At 42.5% G+C, this 22,485-nt stretch overlaps 3 protein-coding genes across 8 annotated transcripts in view; 1 reads left to right on the forward strand and 2 right to left on the reverse strand.

Moving 5' to 3' along the window:
- asap3 (ArfGAP with SH3 domain, ankyrin repeat and PH domain 3) overlaps positions 1-13,862 on the forward strand; it is a 38,046-nt gene extending 24,184 nt beyond the window's left edge. For 2 of the 3 annotated variants that reach the window (XM_060052773.1, XM_060052770.1), the window contains exons 22-26: positions 270-480; positions 1,008-1,245; positions 1,787-2,021; positions 2,649-2,776; positions 8,445-13,862. In XM_060052773.1, coding sequence (XP_059908756.1) covers positions 270-480; positions 1,008-1,245; positions 1,787-2,021; positions 2,649-2,776; positions 8,445-8,610 — 978 coding nt within the window. In that variant the 3' untranslated portion in view covers positions 8,611-13,862. Of the gene's footprint in view, positions 1-269; positions 481-1,007; positions 1,246-1,786; positions 2,022-2,648; positions 2,781-8,444 lie in introns of all 3 variants that reach the window. The other variant, XM_060052771.1, reaches the window with a different exon arrangement.
- Positions 13,863-15,169: 1,307 nt separating this feature from the next.
- Positions 15,170-16,942, reverse strand: LOC132458227 (uncharacterized). The gene has a single exon (XM_060052784.1). The coding sequence runs from the start codon at positions 16,289-16,291 to the stop codon at positions 15,599-15,601; it is 693 nt and encodes a 230-aa protein (XP_059908767.1). The 5' UTR covers positions 16,292-16,942; the 3' UTR covers positions 15,170-15,598.
- Positions 16,943-19,603: 2,661 nt separating this feature from the next.
- rps6ka1 (ribosomal protein S6 kinase a, polypeptide 1) overlaps positions 19,604-22,485 on the reverse strand; it is a 45,653-nt gene continuing 42,771 nt past the window's right edge. For all 4 annotated transcript variants that reach the window (XM_060052774.1, XM_060052776.1, XM_060052777.1 and 1 more), the window contains 2 exons: positions 21,902-22,039; positions 19,604-21,578 (listed from right to left, as the gene is read on the reverse strand). In XM_060052774.1, the coding sequence (XP_059908757.1) occupies positions 21,456-21,578; positions 21,902-22,039 (261 nt within the window). In that variant the 3' untranslated portion in view covers positions 19,604-21,455. The remainder of the gene's footprint in view (positions 21,579-21,901; positions 22,040-22,485) is intronic.

Here is a 22,485-nt window from a genome sequence, read left to right on the forward strand (position 1 = left end):
AGACTGAGAAATCCACTATAGAATTAGTATTTTAGCTTTCCCAATATTACAAATATAACTGATTGATGGAAACGCTCGTAATAATAGTTAGGTAGTTAATTAGTTGTCCCAGCAGGGAACTTCTTTTTCACAGTTTCACAGTTTCCTTTCGACATTTCTCATGAGAGTCATGGGCACATAAAGAACATACAAACACTTAAATGACGTACGTATAGTATACATGGATGGAGGACCACTCCCGTGTGCTCACGTCTTGGTTCCTTGCCCAGGCGAGCCCCAGGTTATCCCGGATCCACCGCTCCTCCGCTCCCACTGGTGGCGCCGCGCCGTCGACGCGCTGGAGCGGCGTGAACGGCGGCAGCAGGCCGTGTCAGACCTACGAGAACGTGGACTACCAGTACAAGACCTCCAGCCCGAGCAGCAGCGCGCTCTCAGAGGTGTCCATGCCCCCGCCGCTGCCCGTCAAATCCATCCAGAGAGGTGAGCTGAAGGCGGAGAGAAGGGTGCCTAAAGCTGTGTTCCATTTCGAATGCGGTATTATAGTATGGCGATGTGTTCCATAGCAGCCATTAGGGCTGTGCGATTAATCCAATTTTGATTGCGATTTCGATTTTTTTTTTAGCCAAACGATCTCCAAATTTAATATAATCGAGGTGAAAAGATTTTTGTAAGTCTATTTATTTTATTCATTAGCTGTTTTATAATGTTGCAGGACAGCTGTATACATATTTGTAAATTATTTTAAATTTGACTCCTTTTTTTTTGTATTTTTTATTTTTTTTGACATGTATTTTTGTTCTCAGTTCTCATTTACAAAGGTTTTTTTTTTCCAAGAGAAATGCTGAATAAATGCGTCATGTTTTCAAACTCAAAGAGAATCGTTTGAATAATCGTGATCTCCATATCGACCAACGTATCCGTGATGATGATTTCGTCCGTACTCGAGCAGCCCTGCCTGCCATCCTCCTTCAGCAACCACAGCCCCTCTTCTCTCGGCCCCCCCGCAGGTCGCTCCGACCCCCAGATCTCCTTCGCCCCCCCGGAGACGAGCCCCGGCCACAGCCCCAGACACTCGGTCTACCAGAACTCCCCGGCCAGAGCCAGCCCCCCCTCACCCGGCCACGACACCCAGGGGGGCCGACCACCCAGGTCTCCCCAGGGTCAGAGTGCGGTGCTCCGGGGCCACAGGCAGACCATGTCCTGGGAGGGCCAGTCGGTGTCTCAGAACCACATCGGCCCCGTCAGGTGAGGAAACAGTGATACAATACTCTGTCATTATAAACACACTGTAGGGATTAAACACCACCCAACATCGCCCTCTGCTGGAGTTTTATAGAGTTCACTATTAACAAATTATTGCAGAAGACCCATTTGAACCCCCCCAGCCGAAAGATTCTGGGTTTGATAACCAATATCTGTTGTTAAAAGTAGTCGTACAAGTTTAACTCACCTTTTCAAGAACGCTTTCAACACATAGCTCCTTCCCTTCTCACCCCTCCCTCATTTGAACTATTCCTAGTCTTCAGATTTTTAGCTACCAGATTTGAACCAATTTTATCTTTTTACATACGTTATTATTAAATTATTGTATTCTGTGTTCACTAGATTAAGCGACTTTGAGTATTTAGAAAAGCGCTGTACAAGTTGAATGTATTATTATTATTATTATAATTATTATTCTTCAAGTGGCTTCAGTTATCCCCTCAGAGCTTCATCCTGATGTGTCTCTGATGTCCCCCCTCTCCCCCCCCCCCCCTCTCCCCCCCTCTCCCCCCTCCCTCCCCAGCTCTGAGAAGACCACCTCGTACCGCCGGACCAGCAGCGGGTCGGGGGGACAGGGGAAGTGTGTCGCCACGCCGACCAGCGGCCCCACCGCCAGTGAGGAGCTGTACTGCAGCCTGCTGGGAAACGGCGCCCCCCCGGCCGCGCCCGCCCAGACGCCGAGCGCGGCCCCGCCCACCGCCCAGAACCCCCCCACGCTGGTCACCATACCGCCGCCACGGCAACGCAGGAACGCTATGGTAGGCGACGCAGACCCAGGCAATTAGCGTGTAGCTTTCGACGCTTTTGACAGGTCTTGTAGTGAATTGGTTTTTAGGTTTGCTAGTTCGATCCCCGGCTCCTCCTAGCCTAGAGTGTCAAGGTGTCCCTGAGCGAGACGCCTCACCCGGACTGCTCCTGACGAGCTGGCTGTCGCCCTGCGGGGTTGACCCCACCGTCGGTGTGTGCAGGAATGGTTGCAAGTCCGTTTAATTTCAAATTTCTTCATTAGGAATAACTCCTTGAGATGAACCCATCTAGTTTTCAAGGGAGTCCTGAACAACAAAATAGTACTTTAGATAAAAACATCTGCAAAGTCCCTTAAATGTAAATGAGCCGGTAGGGGTTTTAGTGTATTTTCGCTCAAGGATGTACATATAGTGTGGACATTGAACCACGAATCCTTTCGGTCATTGATATGGCTGCCAGACCTAGCCCCTCCTATTTTGGTAAGATTTCAACAGATATTACTTGCAGATATTCCAGCCCATCTTTCCCCATAGTCACAAGCCCAACATGAATCTCGCACTAATCTGTGAATGTTCCCAGTCAATGTGGATGTGTGCCATAATGGTAACACGAGAAACAAAATGAATCTCCACCACCAGGTGTCTGGCAGCCGACCCCGGCAGAAGCGCGTCAAAGCCCTGGTGGACTGCCGGGCGGTAGGCTCGGAGCAGCTGGCCTTCTTCAAGGACGAGGTGATCGTGGTCACGGCCACCGAGGACCCCCACTGGTGGGTGAGTGTACTACACTCTCCCGCGTTTCCTCATTGCAGTCGGGGATATTCAGGGGGACTTCTTTACCGAGGGAGGAAGGCCGAGCTCTCTGAGGGTAACACTGTCGATATTTATCAAATAAAACATAGGGGGTGACACTGTTGTTTTTCTTTGGTCGTCATGAAAAAAAACATAAGGGGTAACACTGTCGTTTTTATCAAATGAAACATAAGGGGTAATACTGTTGTTTTTTATTGGTCGTCATGAAAAAAAACATAAGGGGTAATACTGTTGTCTTTGTCAAATAAAATATAAGGGGTAACACTGTCGTATTTTATTGGTCGTAATGAAAAAAAACATATAAAAAAAAAAAAAAGTGTCTTTCTCAAATAAAATATAAGGGGTATCACTGTTGTTTTTCATCAGTCAACATGGGAAAAAAAACATAAGGGGTATCACTGTAGATATTTATCAAATAAAACATAGGGGGTAACACTGTTGTTTTTCTTTGGTCGTCATGAAAAAAAACATAAGGGGTAACACTGTTGTTTTTCTTTGGTCGTCATGAAAAAAAACACAAGGGGTAACACTGTCGTTTTTTTCAAATGAAACATAAGGGGTAACACTGTCGTTTTTTATCGGCCGTCATGAAAAAAACATAAGGGTTGAAAAAACCCATAACTGTTGTTTTTTATTGGTCGTCATGAAAAAAAACATAAGGGGTAACACTGTTGTTTTTTATTGGTCGTAATGAAAAAAAACATTAAAAAAAAAAAGTGTCTTTCTCAAATAAAATATAAGGGGTATCACTGTTGTTTTTCATCAGTCAACGTGGGAAAAAAAACATAAGGGGTAACACTGTTGTTTTTCTTTGGTCGTCATGAAAAAAAACACAAGGGGTAACACTGTCGTTTTTTTCAAATGAAACATAAGGGGTAACACTGTCGGTTTTTATCGGCCGTCAAGAAAAAAACATAAGGGTTGAAAAAAACCATAACTGTTGTTTTTTATTGGTCGTCATGAAAAAAAACATAAGGGGTAACACTGTTGTTTTTTATTGGTCGTAATGAAAAAAAACATATAAAAAAAAAAAAAGTGTCTTTCTCAAATAAAATATAAGGGGTATCACTGTTGTTTTTCATCAGTCAACGTGGGAAAAAAAACATAAGGGGTAACACTGTAGATATTTATCAAATAAAACATAGGGGGTAACACTGTCGTTTTTCTTTGGTCGTCATGAAAAAAAACATAAGGGGTAACACTGTCGATATTTATCAAATAAAACATAGGGGGTAACACTGTTGTTTTTCTTTGGTCGTCATGAAAAAAAACATAAGGGGTAACACTGTTGTTTTTTATTGGTCGTCATGAAAAAAAACATAAGGGGTAACACTGTCGTTTTTTATTGGTCGTCATGAAAAAAAACATAAGGGGTAACACCGTTGTTTTTTATTGGTCGTCATGAAAAAAAACATAAGGGGTAACACTGTTGTTTTTTATTGGTCGTCATGAAAAAAAACATAAGGGGTATCACTGTTGTTTTTCTTCAGTCAACATGGGAAAAAAAACATAAGGGGTATCACTGTAGATATTTATCAAATAAAACATAGGGGGTAACACTGTTGTTTTTCTTTGGTCGTCATGAAAAAAATCATAGGGGGTAACACTGTTGTTTATCTTTGGTCGTCATGAAAAAAAACACAAGGGGTAACACTGTCGTTTTTTTCAAATGAAACATAAGGGGTAACACTGTCGTTTTTTAACGGCCGTCATGAAAAAAACATAAGGGTTGAAAAAAACCATAACTGTTGTTTTTTATTGGTCGTCATGAAAAAAAACATAAGGGGTAACACTGTTGTTTTTTATTGGTCGTAATGAAAAAAAACATATAAAAAAAAAAAAGTATCTTTCTCAAATAAAATATAAGGGGTATCACTGTTGTTTTTCATCAGTCAACGTGGGAAAAAAAACATAAGGGGTAACACTGTTGTTTTTCTTTGGTCGTCATGAAAAAAAACACAAGGGGTAACACTGTCGTTTTTTTCAAATGAAACATAAGGGGTAACACTGTCGTTTTTTATTGGTCGTCATGAAAAAAAACATAAGGGGTAACACTGTTGTTTTTTATTGGTCGTCATGAAAAAAAACATAAGGGGTAACACTGTTGTTTTTTATTGGTCGTAATGAAAAAAAACATAAAAAAAAAAAAAGTGTCTTTCTCAAATAAAATATAAGGGGTATCACTGTTGTTTTTCATCAGTCAACGTGGGGAAAAAAACATAAGGGGTAACACTGTAGATATTTATCAAATAAAACATAGGGGGTAACACTGTCGTTTTTCTTTGGTCGTCATGGAAAAAAACATAAGGGGTAACACTGTCGTTTTTATCAAATGAAACATCATTAATTTTAAACGTAATGCTATCATGTCTATTGCACTGTCATGTATAACCTCAGACAATTGTAAATTACAAATCTCAGTGGGCAGTGGAGAGAGCTGTGAGCTTTCCTCCAGGAGACCGGGGTTCAAGTACGGTTGATGTCTTCTGTTGGAAGACTCTTATCTCTATTTCATGCGAATTATAAAGTCAAGTATAACCTTTGTGATGCATTTATCCGGTGACTTGATGGTGGATTAATAAGTTCGAAGGTTAACACTCTGAACAGCTCAGGATCGGATCCCCGCAAAAATGTCGCTAGGGGTACCACTGTCGATATTTATTGGTCGACATGAGGGGTAACTGTCGGTTTTTATCGGCCGTCATGAAATAAACATAAGGGGTAACACTGTCGATATTTATCAAATAAAACATAAGGGGTAACACTGTTGTTTTTCTTTGGTCGTCATGAAAAAAAACATAAGGGGTAACACTGTCGTTTTTTATTGGTCGTCATGAAAAAAAACATAAGGGGTAACACCGTTGTTTTTTATTGGTCGTCATGAAAAAAAACATAAGGGGTAACACTGTTGTTTTTTATTGGTCGTCATGAAAAAAAACATAAGGGGTATCACTGTTGTTTTTCTTCAGTCAACATGGGAAAAAAAACATAAGGGGTATCACTGTAGATATTTATCAAATAAAACATAGGGGGTAACACTGTTGTTTTTCTTTGGTCGTCATGAAAAAAATCATAAGGGGTAACACTGTTGTTTATCTTTGGTCGTCATGAAAAAAAACACAAGGGGTAACACTGTCGTTTTTTTCAAATGAAACATAAGGGGTAACACTGTCGTTTTTTATCGGCCGTCATGAAAAAAACATAAGGGTTGAAAAAAACCATAACTGTTGTTTTTTATTGGTCGTCATGAAAAAAAACATAAGGGGTAACACTTGTCTTTTATTGGTCGTAATGAAAAAAAACATTAAAAAAAAAAAGTGTCTTTCTCAAATAAAATATACACTGTTGTTTTTCATCAGTCAACGTGGGAAAAAAAACATAAGGGGTAACACTGTAGATATTTATCAAATAAAACATAGGGGGTAACACTGTCGTTTTTCTTTGGTCGTCATGAAAAAAAACATCAGGGGTAACACTGTTGTTTTTCTTTGGTCGTCATGAAAAAAACCACAAGGGGTAACACTGTCGTTTTTATCAAATGAAACATCATTCATATTAAACGTAATGCTATCATGTCTATTGCACTGTCATGTATAACCTCAGACAATTTTAAATTACAAATATCAGTGGGAAGTGGAGAGAGCTGTGAGCTTTCCTCCAGGAGACCGGGGTTCAAGTACGGTTGATGTCTTCTGTTGGAAGACTCTTATCTCTATTTCATGCGAATTATAAAGTCAAGTATAACCTTTGTGAAGCATTTAAACGGTGTCTTGATGGTGGATTAATAAGTTCGAAGGTTAACACTCTGAACAGCTCAGGATCGGATCCCCGCAAAAACGTCGCTAGGGGTACCACTGTCGATATTTATTGGTCGACATGAGGGGTAACTGTCGGTTTTTATCAGCCATCATGAAATAAACATAAGGGGTAACACTGTCGATATTTATCAAATAAAACCTAGGGGGTAACACTGTTGTTTTTCTTTGGTCGTCATGAAAAAAAACATGAGGGGTAACACTGTTGTTTTTTATTGGTCGTCATGAAAAAAAACATAAGGGGTTACACTGTTGTTTTTTATTGGTCGTCATGAAAATAAACATAAGGGGTAACACCGTTGTTTTTTATTGGTCGTCATGAAAAAAAACATAAGGGGTAACACTGTTGTTTTTTATTGGTCGTCATGAAAAAAAACATAAGGGGTAACACTGTCATTTTTTATTGGTCGTCATGAAAAAAAACATAAGGGTTGAAAAAAACCATAACTGTTGTTTTTTATTGGTCGTCATGAAAAAAAACATAAGGGGTAACATTGTTGTTTTTTATTTGTCGTCATGAAAAAAAACATAAGAGGTAACACTTGTCTTTTATTGGTCGTCATGAAAAAAAACATAAGGGGTAACACTGTTGTTTTTTATTGGTCGTCATGAAAAAAAACATAAGGGGTAACATTGTTGTTTTTTATTTGTCGTCATGAAAAAAAACATAAGAGGTAACACTTGTCTTTTATTGGTCGTCATGAAAAAAAACATAAGGGGTAACACTGTTGTTTTTTATTGGTCGTCATGAAAAAAAACATAAGGGGTAACACTGTTGTCTTTGTCAAATAAAATATAAGGGGTAACACTGTCGTATTTTATTGGTCGTAATGAAAAAAAAACATATAAAAAAAAGAAGAAATTTGTCCTTCTCAAATAAAATATAAGGGGTATCACTGTTGTTTTTCATCAGTCATCATGGGAAAAAAACATAAGGGGTAACACTGTCGATATTTATCAAATAAAACATAGGGGGTGACACTGTTGTTTTTCTTTGGTCGTCATGAAAAAAAACATTTATAAAGTCAAGTATAACCTTTGTGATGACTTTATCCGGTGTCTTGATGGTGCATTAATAAGTTCGGAGGTTAACACTCTAAACAGCTCAGGATCGGATCCCCGCAAAAATGTCGCTAGGGGTAACACTGTCGATATTTATTGGTCAACATGGAAAAGACATGAGGGGTAACTGTCGGTTTTTATCGGCCGTCATGAAATAAACATAAGGGGTATCACTGTCGATATTTATCAAATAAAACATAGGGGGTAACACTGTTGTTTTTCTTTGGTCGTCATGAAAAAAGACATAAGGGTTGAAAAAAAACATAACTGTTGTTTTTTATTGGTCGTCATGAAAAAAAACATAAGGGGTAACACTGTTGTTTTTCTTTGGTCGTCATGAAAAAAAACATAAGGGGTAACACTGTTTTTTTTTATTGGTCGTCATGAAAAAAAACATAAGGGGTAACACAGTTGTAATTATCATACCATCGTACTAAAACATACAAAAATGTTCAAATGAAAGAGGCCGATTGCGTCAATAAGTTTGACTAAAAGAGCAAAAATATGACCGTCCGAGGAGAGAATCGAACACTGGCCTTCAAGATTACTAACCTAGCATCACTACCGCTTGTACCACTGTGGCATTGGCTTCATGTTATTGCACTTGTGGACGACGTGGGAGGGGGGGGGGGGGTTGTATTAAGCACTTTGTGTTACGTTTGCTTGCATGAAAGGTGCTATGCATAAAGTTTGATTGATTGATAAAGTGGAACTGATTGTGGATTGGTTTGCGTTTGTTGCTCTCCAGGTCGGCCACATCGACGGAGACTCGTCGAGAAGCGGCACCTTCCCCGTCAACTACGTGCACAAACACGGAGACTGAGGGGACCCCCCCCCCGGGACCCCAGATATCTGCGCATGAGCAAATAGGAGAAGAACTGAAAGACCCCGGGATGCTTCCTCAAAACGCTTGAAGCAGGAGAGTGTATTTCCCCCCCCCCCCCCCCCCCCGAAAAAATAGAACTCCAACACGTATGCGACAGGATGCTGGAGTTGGCTGAGGTGCCAATGCTCTTTTTCCACGAGGATGGAGAAACGAAGGCAACCCCAGAAACCGAGCTGGGCTTAGTGGACAATGATCTACAGTCTTCTGCTGGCGACCCAGAGTGGGTTTGACCCAGGCACCTCTCTACCTTAAGCCATTTTCCTAACGTGTTTCCTGGGCTAACACATTGTACCTTTGTTTTACAGTAGTAAAAATACTAATGGGCACCAGTGACGCGGTATTTCCCCCCCCCCCCCCGTCACATGGTATTCATCACAGAAATAACATGGGATTTGGTAGAACGTCATTTGAACCGATGTTGACACAAGCGTGTTTGCGAGCGGTGGAGCAGAAACCAAAAATCTACGACCTGCGCATAAAATAAACTGTAAACTCGGGGGGGGGGGGGGGGGGGGGGTGGGGGGGGTGAGAAGCCTTGGAGACGCCAACCTCAACGAGAGGCCTTCTGAAGGCCGCGCAGAGGGGCGAAGGCACACCCTTTGCTGGGAAGTGACAGAGCGGCTGTATCACCATGCCCAGCGGAAACCGGAGGACACAGCCAGAGCCAGACGACGCAGAGGAGGACTCGGGTTCATTCCTCCCGTCTCCGCCCCACCACCCTGCCCAGTGCCCAGGGACTGAGGATAAGTGGTGCCTACCAGTCTGCCTGCCGGCAGAACGGCAGACCTCCGGACGAGTCTCCAGGTGAAACCTTAGCCCCCCCCCCAGGAGTCTAGCTTGAGTCGGGGCACACTGCCAGTGCGCAGTGTGGCGCTGGTCTGATTGGAGGATTGTTCTGAAGGATCTGGTTTCTCGAGGCCTCCTCCAGAGAGTATCAGGAGAGAGTTGTGGAAGAATCGACGGCGTCTCTCCACTCTGTAGCACTTACAAAAGGCCGGGCAGCCATAGACCCATGATGCCACACACATCAATGTGTTCAGTAAACTCTGTTTAGGTGGTACACTCTACAGTATGTTCATAACTAATGCAATCACATTAATCAGACCCATTGGCACAATTATTCTTTGCTCTTAATATACATATGGTACTTATTTACCCTGTCCTTTGATACATTTATTTTTATATATATGTAGATATAAAAAGTGTTACGGTTAACAACAGCATGCCTTTTGTACATAGCACTGTTGTATTATATATTCCCTGTCTCTTAAAACATTTATTGTAAACACAATGTTTTCTATGTTTGAGGGATGCTGGATACGTCAAAGTACAATGAATTTGAGCTCCTGATGTTTGTGATTTAATTTACTGCTTAAAATATTTTTGCAGCAGGTCTTACCATTTGTTGTTCATGTTTCCATAATGTTTTTATGTTTGTCATGGTATCGTTGTCCTTAATGACAATGACAATGTTTCAGATGTGCTCTTTGTTTGCCCATGTTTAAGGATATTTAAAGACATAGAAACAATCAAATTGATATTTGCAGGTCTTACTTGGGTGAACTTGAAGTGCTATAAAATCAATGTTGCATGAATCCATTAGTGTATAATGTACAGAGGAAATTCCTATTGCCCTGGCTGGTGCCCCAATGTGTCGTCCAATAGCTGCAGAGAGCTAATGGTTAGCTAATGCCCTTTAAGTTCAATGTGGGCAGGAGATGTCTAAATAATTAATTTAATTTGAGATAATGTCTTGTACTAAAGACTGCTATACACACTCCAGTAGTAGACAGAAAACGTTCTACTTGCTTGTGGGAGTACTAGAGGCACCATACAGTAATTTCCTCTGATCTGATATTCTGATGTAAAGTGTAACAATGCATGTTCTGTGACATTCAAACCAAGCTGCTGCCATTTTTTTTGTGCTAAAGCTTGCAGCCATGGTTACAACAGCACAGAAGGTTCAAGGTTTAAACGCAGAAAGTGATATCAGATAGCTGGACGCCGTATCATGTAGGAAGTCTGTAGTCTGTACTCTCATTGTCTCAGATGTCACTTCTTCCTTCCTCAATCCTCCTGTCCAGCTTCTCGGCCTGCCAGTCTCTGTCCCCTTAGCTCCTCAACCCCCGCCTCTAAAGCATCTCTTTCCCTTTGTCCTTCCCCACTAGCCTCTGTCCCTCTCTGTGCCTTCTTCTCCCTGATCCCAGCGTCCTGAATCCAAGGTAACGTCATTCCAGACGGTCACTTACGCAACAGACTGGAGGGCAAATGGATGGAGTGACTTTCTGGGCTCTCTGTATATTCATTTGCATCAAGACCATTATCCCCTCATCCCTGCTTGTGGAGTTTCACAGTCGCCACTGCTGTAAGAGACACCTTTCCAAACCAGTGGATTTCCATGCATCAGCTTTCATTTTACAGCCCTTTACCGTACTTTACCGACTGTATCACCCCCATGCTAAACCCAGAAACCTGGGTTAATAAGAGGATTTGGGGGCCATCCTTGTACATTATGCCGTGTGTGTTATGTGCAAGTGTACACTTAAATAGATATACATGTATGTGTTGCGTCATTGACGGTGTATTACATAGACTCAGCTGTGCAGCGTTTTAAAAGGATTAATGCTTTAGCTCTGGGTTTTTAAGTGAGCAACAGTGAATTCATCAGCCTAATGTAACTTTGCCACAAATCCGTCCCTCAATAATGGATACTTAAGCCAAGTCAAGTGGGATTTATTTGCAATAAACCACATCACCAGTGGAGCTGCTCTGATTATCTCACCCCTTTTAATAAAATGCACAATTAAAAGAGGCTCTTAAAGCAGCACCCGGAAATGCCCATACACGGTACTGTATGGGAATGAAGGGCTGTTTTTGTTCTATATTTCGCAATCTTTAGTTTTGTGAATGTTATAAAGTATCACAAAACATATTCAGATGAATAATTACAAATGATTAACAATGCATCTACTTTGCCTACTTTATCATCTATTATATTCCCAAATCTTAGTTTAGGACGAGGCAGGCCTAAAGGAATATAATATGCTACTTTTGTTTTAATGCAACAAAGTGCATTTTAATAAGAACAACTTTGTACACAACTCAATCCACATAAAGATTATTTTTGTATGCTATGTGCTTGGAGTCTGTAGCAACTACTTCCTTGAAGCATCTGTTTTGAGCTGAGCAGGTGCTGCCACAGCCCACAGTGATGTTCCTCTAGCCGCTCAGGTGCTGACTGCAACTAAGAGAAGAGCTCTGTTCTAGAGTTCTTCTGAGGACAATGTTTGACCCATTTTCAACATGATACGTAAATCATTGTGAGAAATTGAGGCATAAGTACGCCCAAGTATAGGTTTCACTCCGATCCCTAACCCAGAAAAAAATGAATCATAGTATTTTGAATTAAAAAATATGTGCATTTATGTTGCCATCAAACTGGCTTTTCCCTTCAGCCAACCAATTCATTCACAAGTTGCGCTACTAGAAGTTTAAATGTATTTATTTGAGTTTTGCCTTACAAAACAGACAAAGGCGTACATGAAAATGTTGCCCTGAAACATTTACTACTGTCATACATTATATATCTGTGCTCAAGTAAAGGATACACAAAGAGGATTGCACATAAACTTTGGAAAAAACATAAATTGCTTACTACATGGTAAGCAAGATATGAAAGCAAGAACTTTTAAAAATAAACATTGCAATCTAATTTGGAGTTGAGGTAAATTATACACATTCATCACATTAGCTTGTCATTTATCATGCTTACGGCATTAATATATATATTAGATATTACCGTAATTAATATATATATATATATATATTAGTACAGACACTAATATTGTTTCTCTTTCTATTGACAAATTGTAAGTTGCTTTGGATAAAAGTGTCTGCTAAATGTAAATGTAATATGTTCTCAAATCCAATTTTAAAAAGGCAGAGGTTTTTAAATTTTTACCATTGAATCACAATTTGTATTGACATATATGATGAATGTGTACCTACTTCAACCCTGTGTACTTAATGTATATTATGTAAAACCCTTGATTTAAACTTTGTATCGTTCTTGGTTATATAATAATACAAACTTTCATTAACAAAATAGTTTGAAGTAAATATTTCAGCAGTAATTTTTTTAAACGGTTGAAAAATGTGCTTAGTTCAATAGTTTCTTCTGCCATAGCACACAAACAATTACAAATACATAAATACATTCAATTGATAAATAGGCTTCATAAAGTGTGTTTTATACCTATGGCGAGCTAGTATGTGCATCCATAAAGGAGCTTTCTCTTCCCCATTTCATTAGTTGGTATGTATATAAGGGTGTAATATTTTGGTTGAAATACAATGTTATCCAAAACATTTGTAACATTTACATTTTTTCACAATATTATTTAACCATGGAAAAAAGTTGAATGGGTTTAGCAAAGGAAGTCGGTGCATTTTGAACCTACATTTTTCCCAAAAGTTAAATAAGTCTTCCACACGGTAACAAGTGCCAGAACAGAAACATTACATTCATTCTGCAAGTGGACCCAGAGATATCTCGTTTCTATAGGAAATGTGTCAGTGCATGAGGCTTTTCTTTGAACCAGACGATTGATCAACTGGCTCTGAGACTTCTGAGAGTCTTGAGTTCACCATCGTTGTCAACCTCACCAATGAACAGAAACCACATAAGGCATTGTGGAAAAATATACAACAATTGTTTCAGTTTTAGCACACACTCCATACGATCATCATGTGTAAGGTCTCTATCCTTTAGTTTTACTTTTGTACAAATGTCATGCTGTCAACTCTCTCGGCCAACTATGATTTGGTATTTGCACAAAGACGTCAAACGGAGTATTCCCTGGTTGTGATGAATGTCACCTTAAATAACGAATCAACAATCAATAGTGAAGAGGTAAATTACACTAGAAGCCTATTGAATTTGTGATAAATCTCTATCAATAAATGTGTAGCGGCATAAGCTAGTATCTTACATTCAACCGAAAGCTCTACTTACATCATTCAAATGGTAAATAATGTTGAATGAACACTGAAATAAAAGGTGTATCTTAATAAGCACGAAATGCAGTGAGGCGCTTTTGCAATGAAGCTCCTTTCAAGCCAACGAGTGGCAGATCACCCCCAAGACTATGCCCGCCTCCCTGGTCGTTTGAACACAGCCGTTTTTAAAGGAAGGGTACTGATGACACAGCAGAGCACCGTGTGCACAAGCACACTTCCTGTTGATACTGAGTGCCTCTCGATGGTCGTGTGGCCAATGATTTCCAAAAATAGATCCCCATGGTGCATTGGCTTGGCTTTCTACACACGCACACACACAAAGTCACAGGAGAGGCAGGTTGACACAGATGAACAGGAGAGACAATTATTTTCGACATTGACAGAAATGGGTGAATGGAGCAGGGATATAAATACTAATCCCATGAGTAGAATCTATAAGTGGTAACCAGGTCACCTACATCAGTACCATGTTACCAGTCACTGCGCATCAGCCAGAAGTTATTGATCAGTGTACACTGCCTATTGAAGCTTTATGTTATCATACCAAGAAGCGGCAGTAATACACTGATCTAAACACAAGGCAGCTGGTATAACTTTGAAATATCAACTTTTTGCTTTGCATCAAATACATATTTGAAGTGTCAATATAAGAAAACTATTCCATGCAGACAAACATATTCACAGTCCATTATGTTGCAAAATAAACCTTTTGAATGGGAACAGCTTGGTATGTCTTGTATGATGTATGATGGGAGAACCTAAACCCTATCCCAGTTTAATCCCTGAACAGTTTGACCACCCAAAGGATGTGACTAATGGACTAGAGATAGACCGATATGTTTTTTTCAGGGCCGATACCGATACCGATTATTAGTAGTCAAGGGGGCCGACAACCGATATTTGTAGCCGATAATCGGCCCAGCCGATAATCGGTCGATCCCTATAATGGACACAAGCAAAGGATTCTCAATTGGTCCCCAAGCAACAACACATCGCCCAGCCACCTCCACCTCAACCTGAGCTTCATCATCTTACCTTACCTTAACTTACCTTCTTATCCAAACTCCTAAGATCTTAACACAAATGCAGCATTATTCCTTTGCAGATTTTTCCCCAACAACAAATTGGAGACCTTTATATTCATCTAGTAATGTTTGGTTGCACATTCTAAACGGCCTTCAAAGAGAGTTGCTTGCGAGATACGTAGCCAACCAAATGAGAGACTAAGAGGCAACCGGTGGAGCTGTGTGCACTCTCTCTTTTCTCTCACTCCCGTGGGACTGTAGTGGTCTCCAGTAAGGGCTCTAAAATAAACTAGGGAAATCTGAGCCTAGGCACTTTTTTACATTTAAAAGTCAGGACATCTCGTTCCTGCTGCATCCCTCCTACACAATCCCACTCTGTTGTTTCCTCGCTCATCAAGCCTTGCCCTCTGTCCTCCTGGGTTTATGTAACAATGCAGCATGTAACTTCATTGTGCCGGCCTCGTGTTGCTTTTCTTTTAACCTAAACCATTGTGCATCAGAGGAGGGGCGGCCATTCAATACAGAGCCTCTCTTTCTTCGAAAACACGTTGCAATCACTTGCAGTCACACATTCAAGGAGCTAAATAGCAGTGTATGCAAGAAAAAAAAAAAGACAAACAAAAACCCAGTGAGGACATTGAAGACATTGACGTTTGGTGACTTTGTCAGATGGCTCGTCAGGTCAGTGCATTTTCAATGAGATGCACCATGACGCCCGTGTGCTGATAAGGCAGCTGCTCACTAGCAAGCAACAGCAGTAGTTGTAGGAGGCACTACAAGAGACGCCCAGGGGCCAGCCCCAGCCTAGGAGAGCAGGGAGGGTGGAAGAGAAAAAAGCAGCAGCCATGTCCGTGAGCGGGGAGCCAAGCAAGTAATGGTGGGACGCATTCATTTGATCCGTAAAGCCCCTCAGAGGTGGGGCGCGAGCACTGTAGGGCACAGTGAGAGACACCATCTCCCGCCTCTCCCGCTTTATTTGAGTTTGACGGGCCACGGAAGGCACGTGCGCAGCCCCAGCATGGAGGAGAAGATGATGGTGGGACGGTGCTTCTTGAACCTCAGGCCCTTCTTCACCCGCTGGGTGTTCTCCGTCACACACAGCTCCCCCTGCTGGGCGGCGCCGGAGATGCGGGACACCACCTCCCCGTGCACCACCACCTCCTGCTCGGACCGCACAAACACCTGCCTCAGCTCCTCCAGCCGGCGCTCCATCTCGTGGATGACCCGCTGGCGCTCCTCCACCTCCAGCAGCCGCCGCCGCGCCGCCTGGAACTCCATGCTGGAGCTGGGGGTGACCAGCTTGGAGGAGGGCGCCGTGGCCGAGGCGGAGGGGGGCTCCGACCGGGACAGCAGCGCCGCCGACACCCGCCGGAAGTCCCCCATGGAGATGGAGCGCCGGGTGGCCGGGGACACCATGCCCAGCAGGGCGGTGGCGGAGACGGACGGCGGCAGGGTGAGGAGAGCGTCCTCCACCCGGCGCGAGGTGGAGGCGGAGGACGTCGAGGAGGCACAAGGGGCCTCCGGCGGGGTGATGTGTGGGTGGGGGTCCACGATGCACGCGGGGGCGTCCTCGTCCTCCATCGTTTCTTCGTCGGAATCAGTGTCGGCGTGTCTCGTTGGTTCCCTGACAACGTCCATCCTGGTGTCGTCCTCTTCCTCACTCATTGCTTTGTTGTTAGCCGAGCCTGAGCTTGCCTCCTGCCGTCCTTACCGCCGCTGCTGCTGCTGCTGCTCTTGTGGATGGTTTTCAGCTGTCCTGAATCATTGCGGAGAGCGACTAAAGCCGTGTGAGCAAGAGGCAGCGGAGTGTGCAGTGTGGAATACACTCCATTCATTAATAAGAGATCGGAGCCTGCCTTCTGCTCCCTCCGCATCCTTTGCCGCCGTGGTGGGGAGCAGCATGCCGCCAGCTCATTGGCTGCCTGACTCATGAGTGTGTGAGCGAGGGGATTGGCCCGGGCTGCCTCCCTGCGATGATGCTGATGCTGCTGATAGCAGGCAGTCATGTCGTGTCCTCCTCCTCCTGGTAATCTGCATGAAACCGAAGCACTGCTGTCTCGCAAAGAGAGCGCTTTACTCTTCGAGTGAGGCATCACAATGTAGAAGCGCAGAACCTTTTGTTCTCTCTCTGTCCATCTTGTTCATGTGCACTCTGATCTCCTCTCACCAGCTAGTGCTCGTCACTGGCCCGGTTGCCCTTGGAAACGCAGGCATGACATCAGATGGCTGAAGCAAGAGGGGAGGGGGGGGGGGGGGCAATGCTTCAGTCGATCGTTTTCTCTCCTTCGAGCAGCACTCTTTATCACTCCTTTCCATGCACTTACATCACCGTTCCATTCATTCATTACCGTCTCTGTTTCTCCTGAGGGGGCTGAAAGAACAAACTGAGAAATAATCTTAAATGATCAATGTCTGTCTGATTGAACTGGCTGTGTGCATCAAATGACATGGTACATTTATTCTGGCAAACAATACAACTATAGATTGTCAATATATATCAATATGCAGCCATGTATGTTTAATCATTGTTTCACATAGATATTGCTTTTATAGACAATTGTGACACAATATGTGTGTCACAATATGTCTACTGTGCTATGCTTAAAAGCTATCTGCAAGCCACTGACTGCTTTTATTTTACACCATCGTACGATGCAGGTATCTTAAAAGCATGAAGTAATAAAACACTATGATAGATCTCACAAAATGAAGCACTCATATGTTTGTAAATAGGCCAAATATGGAGAGCTTCTCACGACACCTTGTGGACCCTGTGATCTCAGGGGGCCTAATTATTCACATCGTTCAAACCAAGCTCTCATTGGAGGAGATGAATCCTGCCCCCTGAAAGACGCGACAAATTAAATATGCTGTTGTGCCGCGCGACTGATGCACTGAAAGAAAAATGCTAAACGTCACAGAAATACGACAGCTACACATCTAAAAGACAACAGTCTACACATTAACATAGCCGTCTTTTGCTGCGGTTTTTCACAGAATATGATCGCTAATGGGTAAAGTGATTTGTTTGAAAGAGCCCAAGAGAAAATATGATAAGTCATAATATTGTTAATCATTTAAACACCAAGAAAAGAGAGGTTGGTTGGATTAGGCTCATGCATCAACATTACAGTTTTGATTACAGTTTTGATTAAGCGTATTCTAATTGTTTTACATGTGGGTTGTACATATATATTGTGTTATATTTCACTGTCCCAAACATTTGAGCTACATTCTTGGAAGCCATTGGTCGAAGAGCACAAACATTACAAAATGAATCAAGGAATAGGACTCGACTTGCAGACTTGGACTGTTTCCACAATAATGGCACCCTTGCTGTCTGCCTAAATGTATTAAGAATGGAACAACAATAGTTTTCCAACAGATGCACCTCATGTTTTTGACACTTTAGTGTATGCACTCAGAGGTTAGTTCTGAATGTGGGTTATAAAAAAATACTTCAAACACAAAGCTTTGTTCAGGCCTTGATCCGGGAACACCACTGACAGTTCTAGTTAAAACTTGAGAGAATAACATGATAACACAAGAGAGTGGGGGAAGACAAAAATCAAGAGAAGTTTACCTGTAGGAATATAGGTTGAACCTTCATCTGTAATCCTCTGTTCCCATTGGAAAAAAACCTCCGTGCCGGTATGTAGATCAGAATAACAAGGGTGATCAAACGGTCTGCGGTAGAATGCAGTTACGATGGGGACCGAATATGTGAAAATACATTCAAATCAAGCTGCCTTGCAAGCATAAACGGTTAACCTGATAGTTGTTATTTTGTGGCCTGCAAGTTAATTTAAAAAAAAAATTTAGGGTTATGATCAGATTTTAGGCTTCTAAAAGAAAGTGAATGGGTGGGAAAAATCTGGAGGAATCTGTTCGTTATGCAACAGTTGTGTTTCCAACCCTTTGAAATAACTTTGATATAATAGTTTTTGAGTAATTTTGTAACATAAACTGCCCCCATTCCCCCAACCCGAACAGATTTAGCCTTTATCCAAGTGACATTGAATATGATTCTATTAAATGACAAAATGTAAGCAAAAATGTAGGCCTACACTATTGGAATGTGCACCTTACATAATGCTATAATGCTAAAATACATCACGGCTTTCAGTTATTGTTCCCGTTCATCCCACATCCCTCGTCTCTCATCCACCCCTAGTGGCCCCTCTCTGCTCCGGATTACTTTAATCCGTGTTTCTGTGCAGATTTACAACAGAGACTGAGTATCTGCTCTCAATGTTAGTGCGTTCTGAGACGCACGATGCCCTTTGCTGGCGGTGGCGGGCAATGACGTCAGAGCCAGTCTGGCGCAGCTCCACTCTTGAAAACAAAAGATCCGATGGTCAGGTGAACCCAAAGGCGCAGTGATATTGTTAGATTGCGAACACGCCCAGGGACAGGAGGGGTCACTGCTGCTGCTAACGTCAGCGTGGAGCCTTGTCATGAAGATTGGTGGTGAAACATGACGCTGCAGTGCGAGCAGAACGAATAAGGTGCTGCAGTCAGGGAAGATCCGCTGTTTGTTTACTTTTTTTTTTTTACATGGGGGGGGGGGTATTTAAGTATATTGGATTTTTAAAGAGGTAGGCCTAAGGACAATTATAAATCAAAAATATTCATAGTTGATTATCGGCAGAAATGTACACAGATTACGAATATTCTGGTATAGGCCAATATCGGTCAATTACAAGGGCCAACCGATATATCAGCCAGGCTCTGATCAGGACTGACCATACACTTACCCACATTCAAGTGTTTTTACTGTATCATTTGAGACAATCTCAAGGTTAAAGTCCAACATTATTACATTAGAATTAGGCCTATTTTTGACACTTTAAAAAGAAAACGTGACTAAACTTTAAATTTCAAGACAGATTACGTCCCCCAAAAAAATAATAACAAAAAGTCTGCCTAATAAAGTAATTGTTCAATAGTAATTGGCAGTGGAAAATAAACAAAACATTTTGTCATAGCAACAGTATTTTTATTTCAATATTTTTAAGATATAAAAATCTTTACGATGCAATATTTTCTTTATCATTGATATGCACTTACTGCCATAAAATTGGGGAACGTTTTGCGACCGTCGAGAATGACATAATTCCGATGCTTGGTGGACAGAGGCAACTAGTAAATCATGTAGGACTGCTCTTTCCTAGAGCAGATGGGTTATCCTGGGCCAGCGGCCATAATGTGTTTCTCATGTAAAGACATTCTGCTTCACCTGCGGGTCTAGGCACAGAACTTTCAGCAAGAACCCATCCCATGAAGCTACTAATGAGACACATCAAGCATTTCATGAAACAATAATTTTTTCCTCAAATGTTTCATATAATGGTTAAATACCAGCAATATAATAACCGGTAACCTAAAAGAAAACGGAATGAAAAGAATCACAGATCATGAGATCAGTAGATTTGCCAATAGAGTGGAAGCCATTGAAGACAGTGTTCCCATGGTGAATAGTGGATTGAGGAACAAAATGCAACTGTCAAGTGACCCAGGAGGGAGATGGGGGGTGGCGGAGAACAGTATAGAACAGTCAGTTTTTCGACATATACAGAGCTTGGTGTTCACCTTCCTGCAATGTGCTGAACATCTTTCACCATTTAATTCACAACTTTCTTTTTGACCAAGAAGAAAAACAAAAAAATAAACGACAAAAGCGGCAAAACACAGGAAAACGGCAGTCTATACGGATAACCCAAGCAACACGGACAAGTGTCAAAAATAACTCCACGGAACAAGAAAACAGATTAACATGCCACAATGTCCAAAGACAAGTTTCTTTCACAGAAACCGCCCTAGATTCCTTTTTTTGTATCCTTAAGTAATAATTATAAAAAAATATATAACAAGACACGTAATCTCAAAAAACAGATTTTTGCAGCAGGTAGACCAATCAGATCAAAGGATTTTGGAGGGAGAGGAAGCCACATTACATCAGCACTGCACGGGACCATGCACACAACCCTGCAGCGGACCCACAAGACGACACACACACACACACACACACACCTCCAAGTCGTGCAACGGACACACTCGTGAGCTCACACACGCACACATTCGGTGTCAAACAAAGTACTTAGCGTTGATTAACGTGGGCCGAAACATTTACATTCCACTTTTGTTGTTCCCTAAACACCATATTCCAGCCGTCCCAAAAACCAAAACAGACATTCATGGCAGAATTGTTATTTTTCTACAATAATCACTGATTCTTTTATTTTTGCGGCAGTTGGACAGTACGGCGTTGGTTTCCGTGCCGTCGTCACAAGTGGATGTGGGTCCACTTGTGAAGCGCATCCACTGGCATGTTGTGTATATAAAGCTTGGCGTGATCAGAAGAGAGAGAGAGAGAGCCGGGAGCGGGACGACAGGCCAGGCGTGCAAAAGGCTGGACCAACAATCAAGAAGAGCGAGGCTAAGAGCGGGGGGGAAAACACTTCCAGTGTCAATAGTGAAAACAATAATAGTAATAAGAAGGGGACGACGACGACTGTGCTGCGGCGGGGGTCACAAAGACAGTCAAGCACGCACGTTCTCACACACACACACACACACACACACACACACCCCACTTTTGCCCATTGAAAGTTAACAGCAAGGAGGGCACAAGAGACAAGTTGGGGGGCGTTGCACAGAACCACAGTGTCCCTGTTTCTTGGCTGGTTAGACGACGATGGAGTGCTCGAAAGACGCCGACTTGTTTGGTTAAAGCCAGTGAGGGGGAGGAGCTTGGGTAGTGGAGGGGGAGGCGGAGCTTGGGGATTTGGTTTGGTCACCGGTTCAGCCAATGAATGCTTGAGAGTCTCTACAGTGAGGTGGAGGGCAGCTTCTTAACGCGTCGCTGGGCCAGGAAGGAGCTCTCGATGGGCTTCAACTCCGGCGTGGGCTGGGAGTTCTTGAGGGCCGAATAGGTGGCGGCCATCGCACCCTGTAGGGAGAAAGAGTCGTCAAGCAACGTTTTGTGATTGGGATTGACGCATACATATAGATGCGTGGAGTTTGTGTGTGGGTGACGGATGGATTAAGCAGGCTCACACCAGCCCCCGAATGTAAGCAGTCTGACTCGGGCAAGGCGAGGCTGCTTAAACCGGCCATCATCCACACACTCCACAACATCTTGAGAATAAATAGAGTTATCCATGTACCCCTAAACAATGTGGGTCCATGAGACATGAGAGACCACGTGATCGGTCATCAGTGACGCATATGACCATGGCGACCGTCTAGAGAGGGTCTACGGAGAGACGGTACCTTGACCAGCTTGAGGTCCTGGTGCGGGAGCTGGCTGTTGGGCAGGCTGTCCCTCTGGAGGATCCAGGGGTGCTTCAGCACCTGCTTGGCGGTGAGCCTCTGGTGGGGGTCCACGTGCAGCATCTTGGACACCAGGTCCTACAAAAATAAATGATAGAATAGATAAAGGAATGGGAAGCAAAACCGTTTCCACGTAAAAACTGAAGTAGAACTGAGCTATAAAATGTGAAAATCACAACGAGCTGTTGGGTTTTTTTTCTGAAGGAAACCTGTGCATTGGCTCAATCCGAGCCCGACATCATTGGACCAATTTTCAAACACCATTATTCTCATTGGGATGGGGGGGGGGGGGGATTTACCAGAATAAAACAATTTAAAGAGAACAATCCCCCCCCCCATGGATTGACTCATGGATGCGAGATAGACAGGAAGGGTAGGGGAGGTAATAGGGGTGGGAATCTCTTGGCACCTCACGATTCGATTCTAAAACGATTATCGATGCAACAAAAAAAATGTACATACGTGATTTTCAAATATATATATATACATCTGAGTTTGCTACTCAGAGTTTGCTAATCACTTCC

Source organism: Gadus macrocephalus, chromosome 5, assembly GCF_031168955.1.
Source record: "Gadus macrocephalus chromosome 5, ASM3116895v1".
Taxonomy (NCBI): Eukaryota; Metazoa; Chordata; class Actinopteri; order Gadiformes; family Gadidae; genus Gadus; species Gadus macrocephalus.

Coding starts and splice junctions, on each gene's coding strand:
- LOC132458227 (XM_060052784.1), bottom strand. CDS start 16,291: ATGAGTGAGGAAGAGGACGACACCAGGATGGACGTTGTCAGGGAACCA.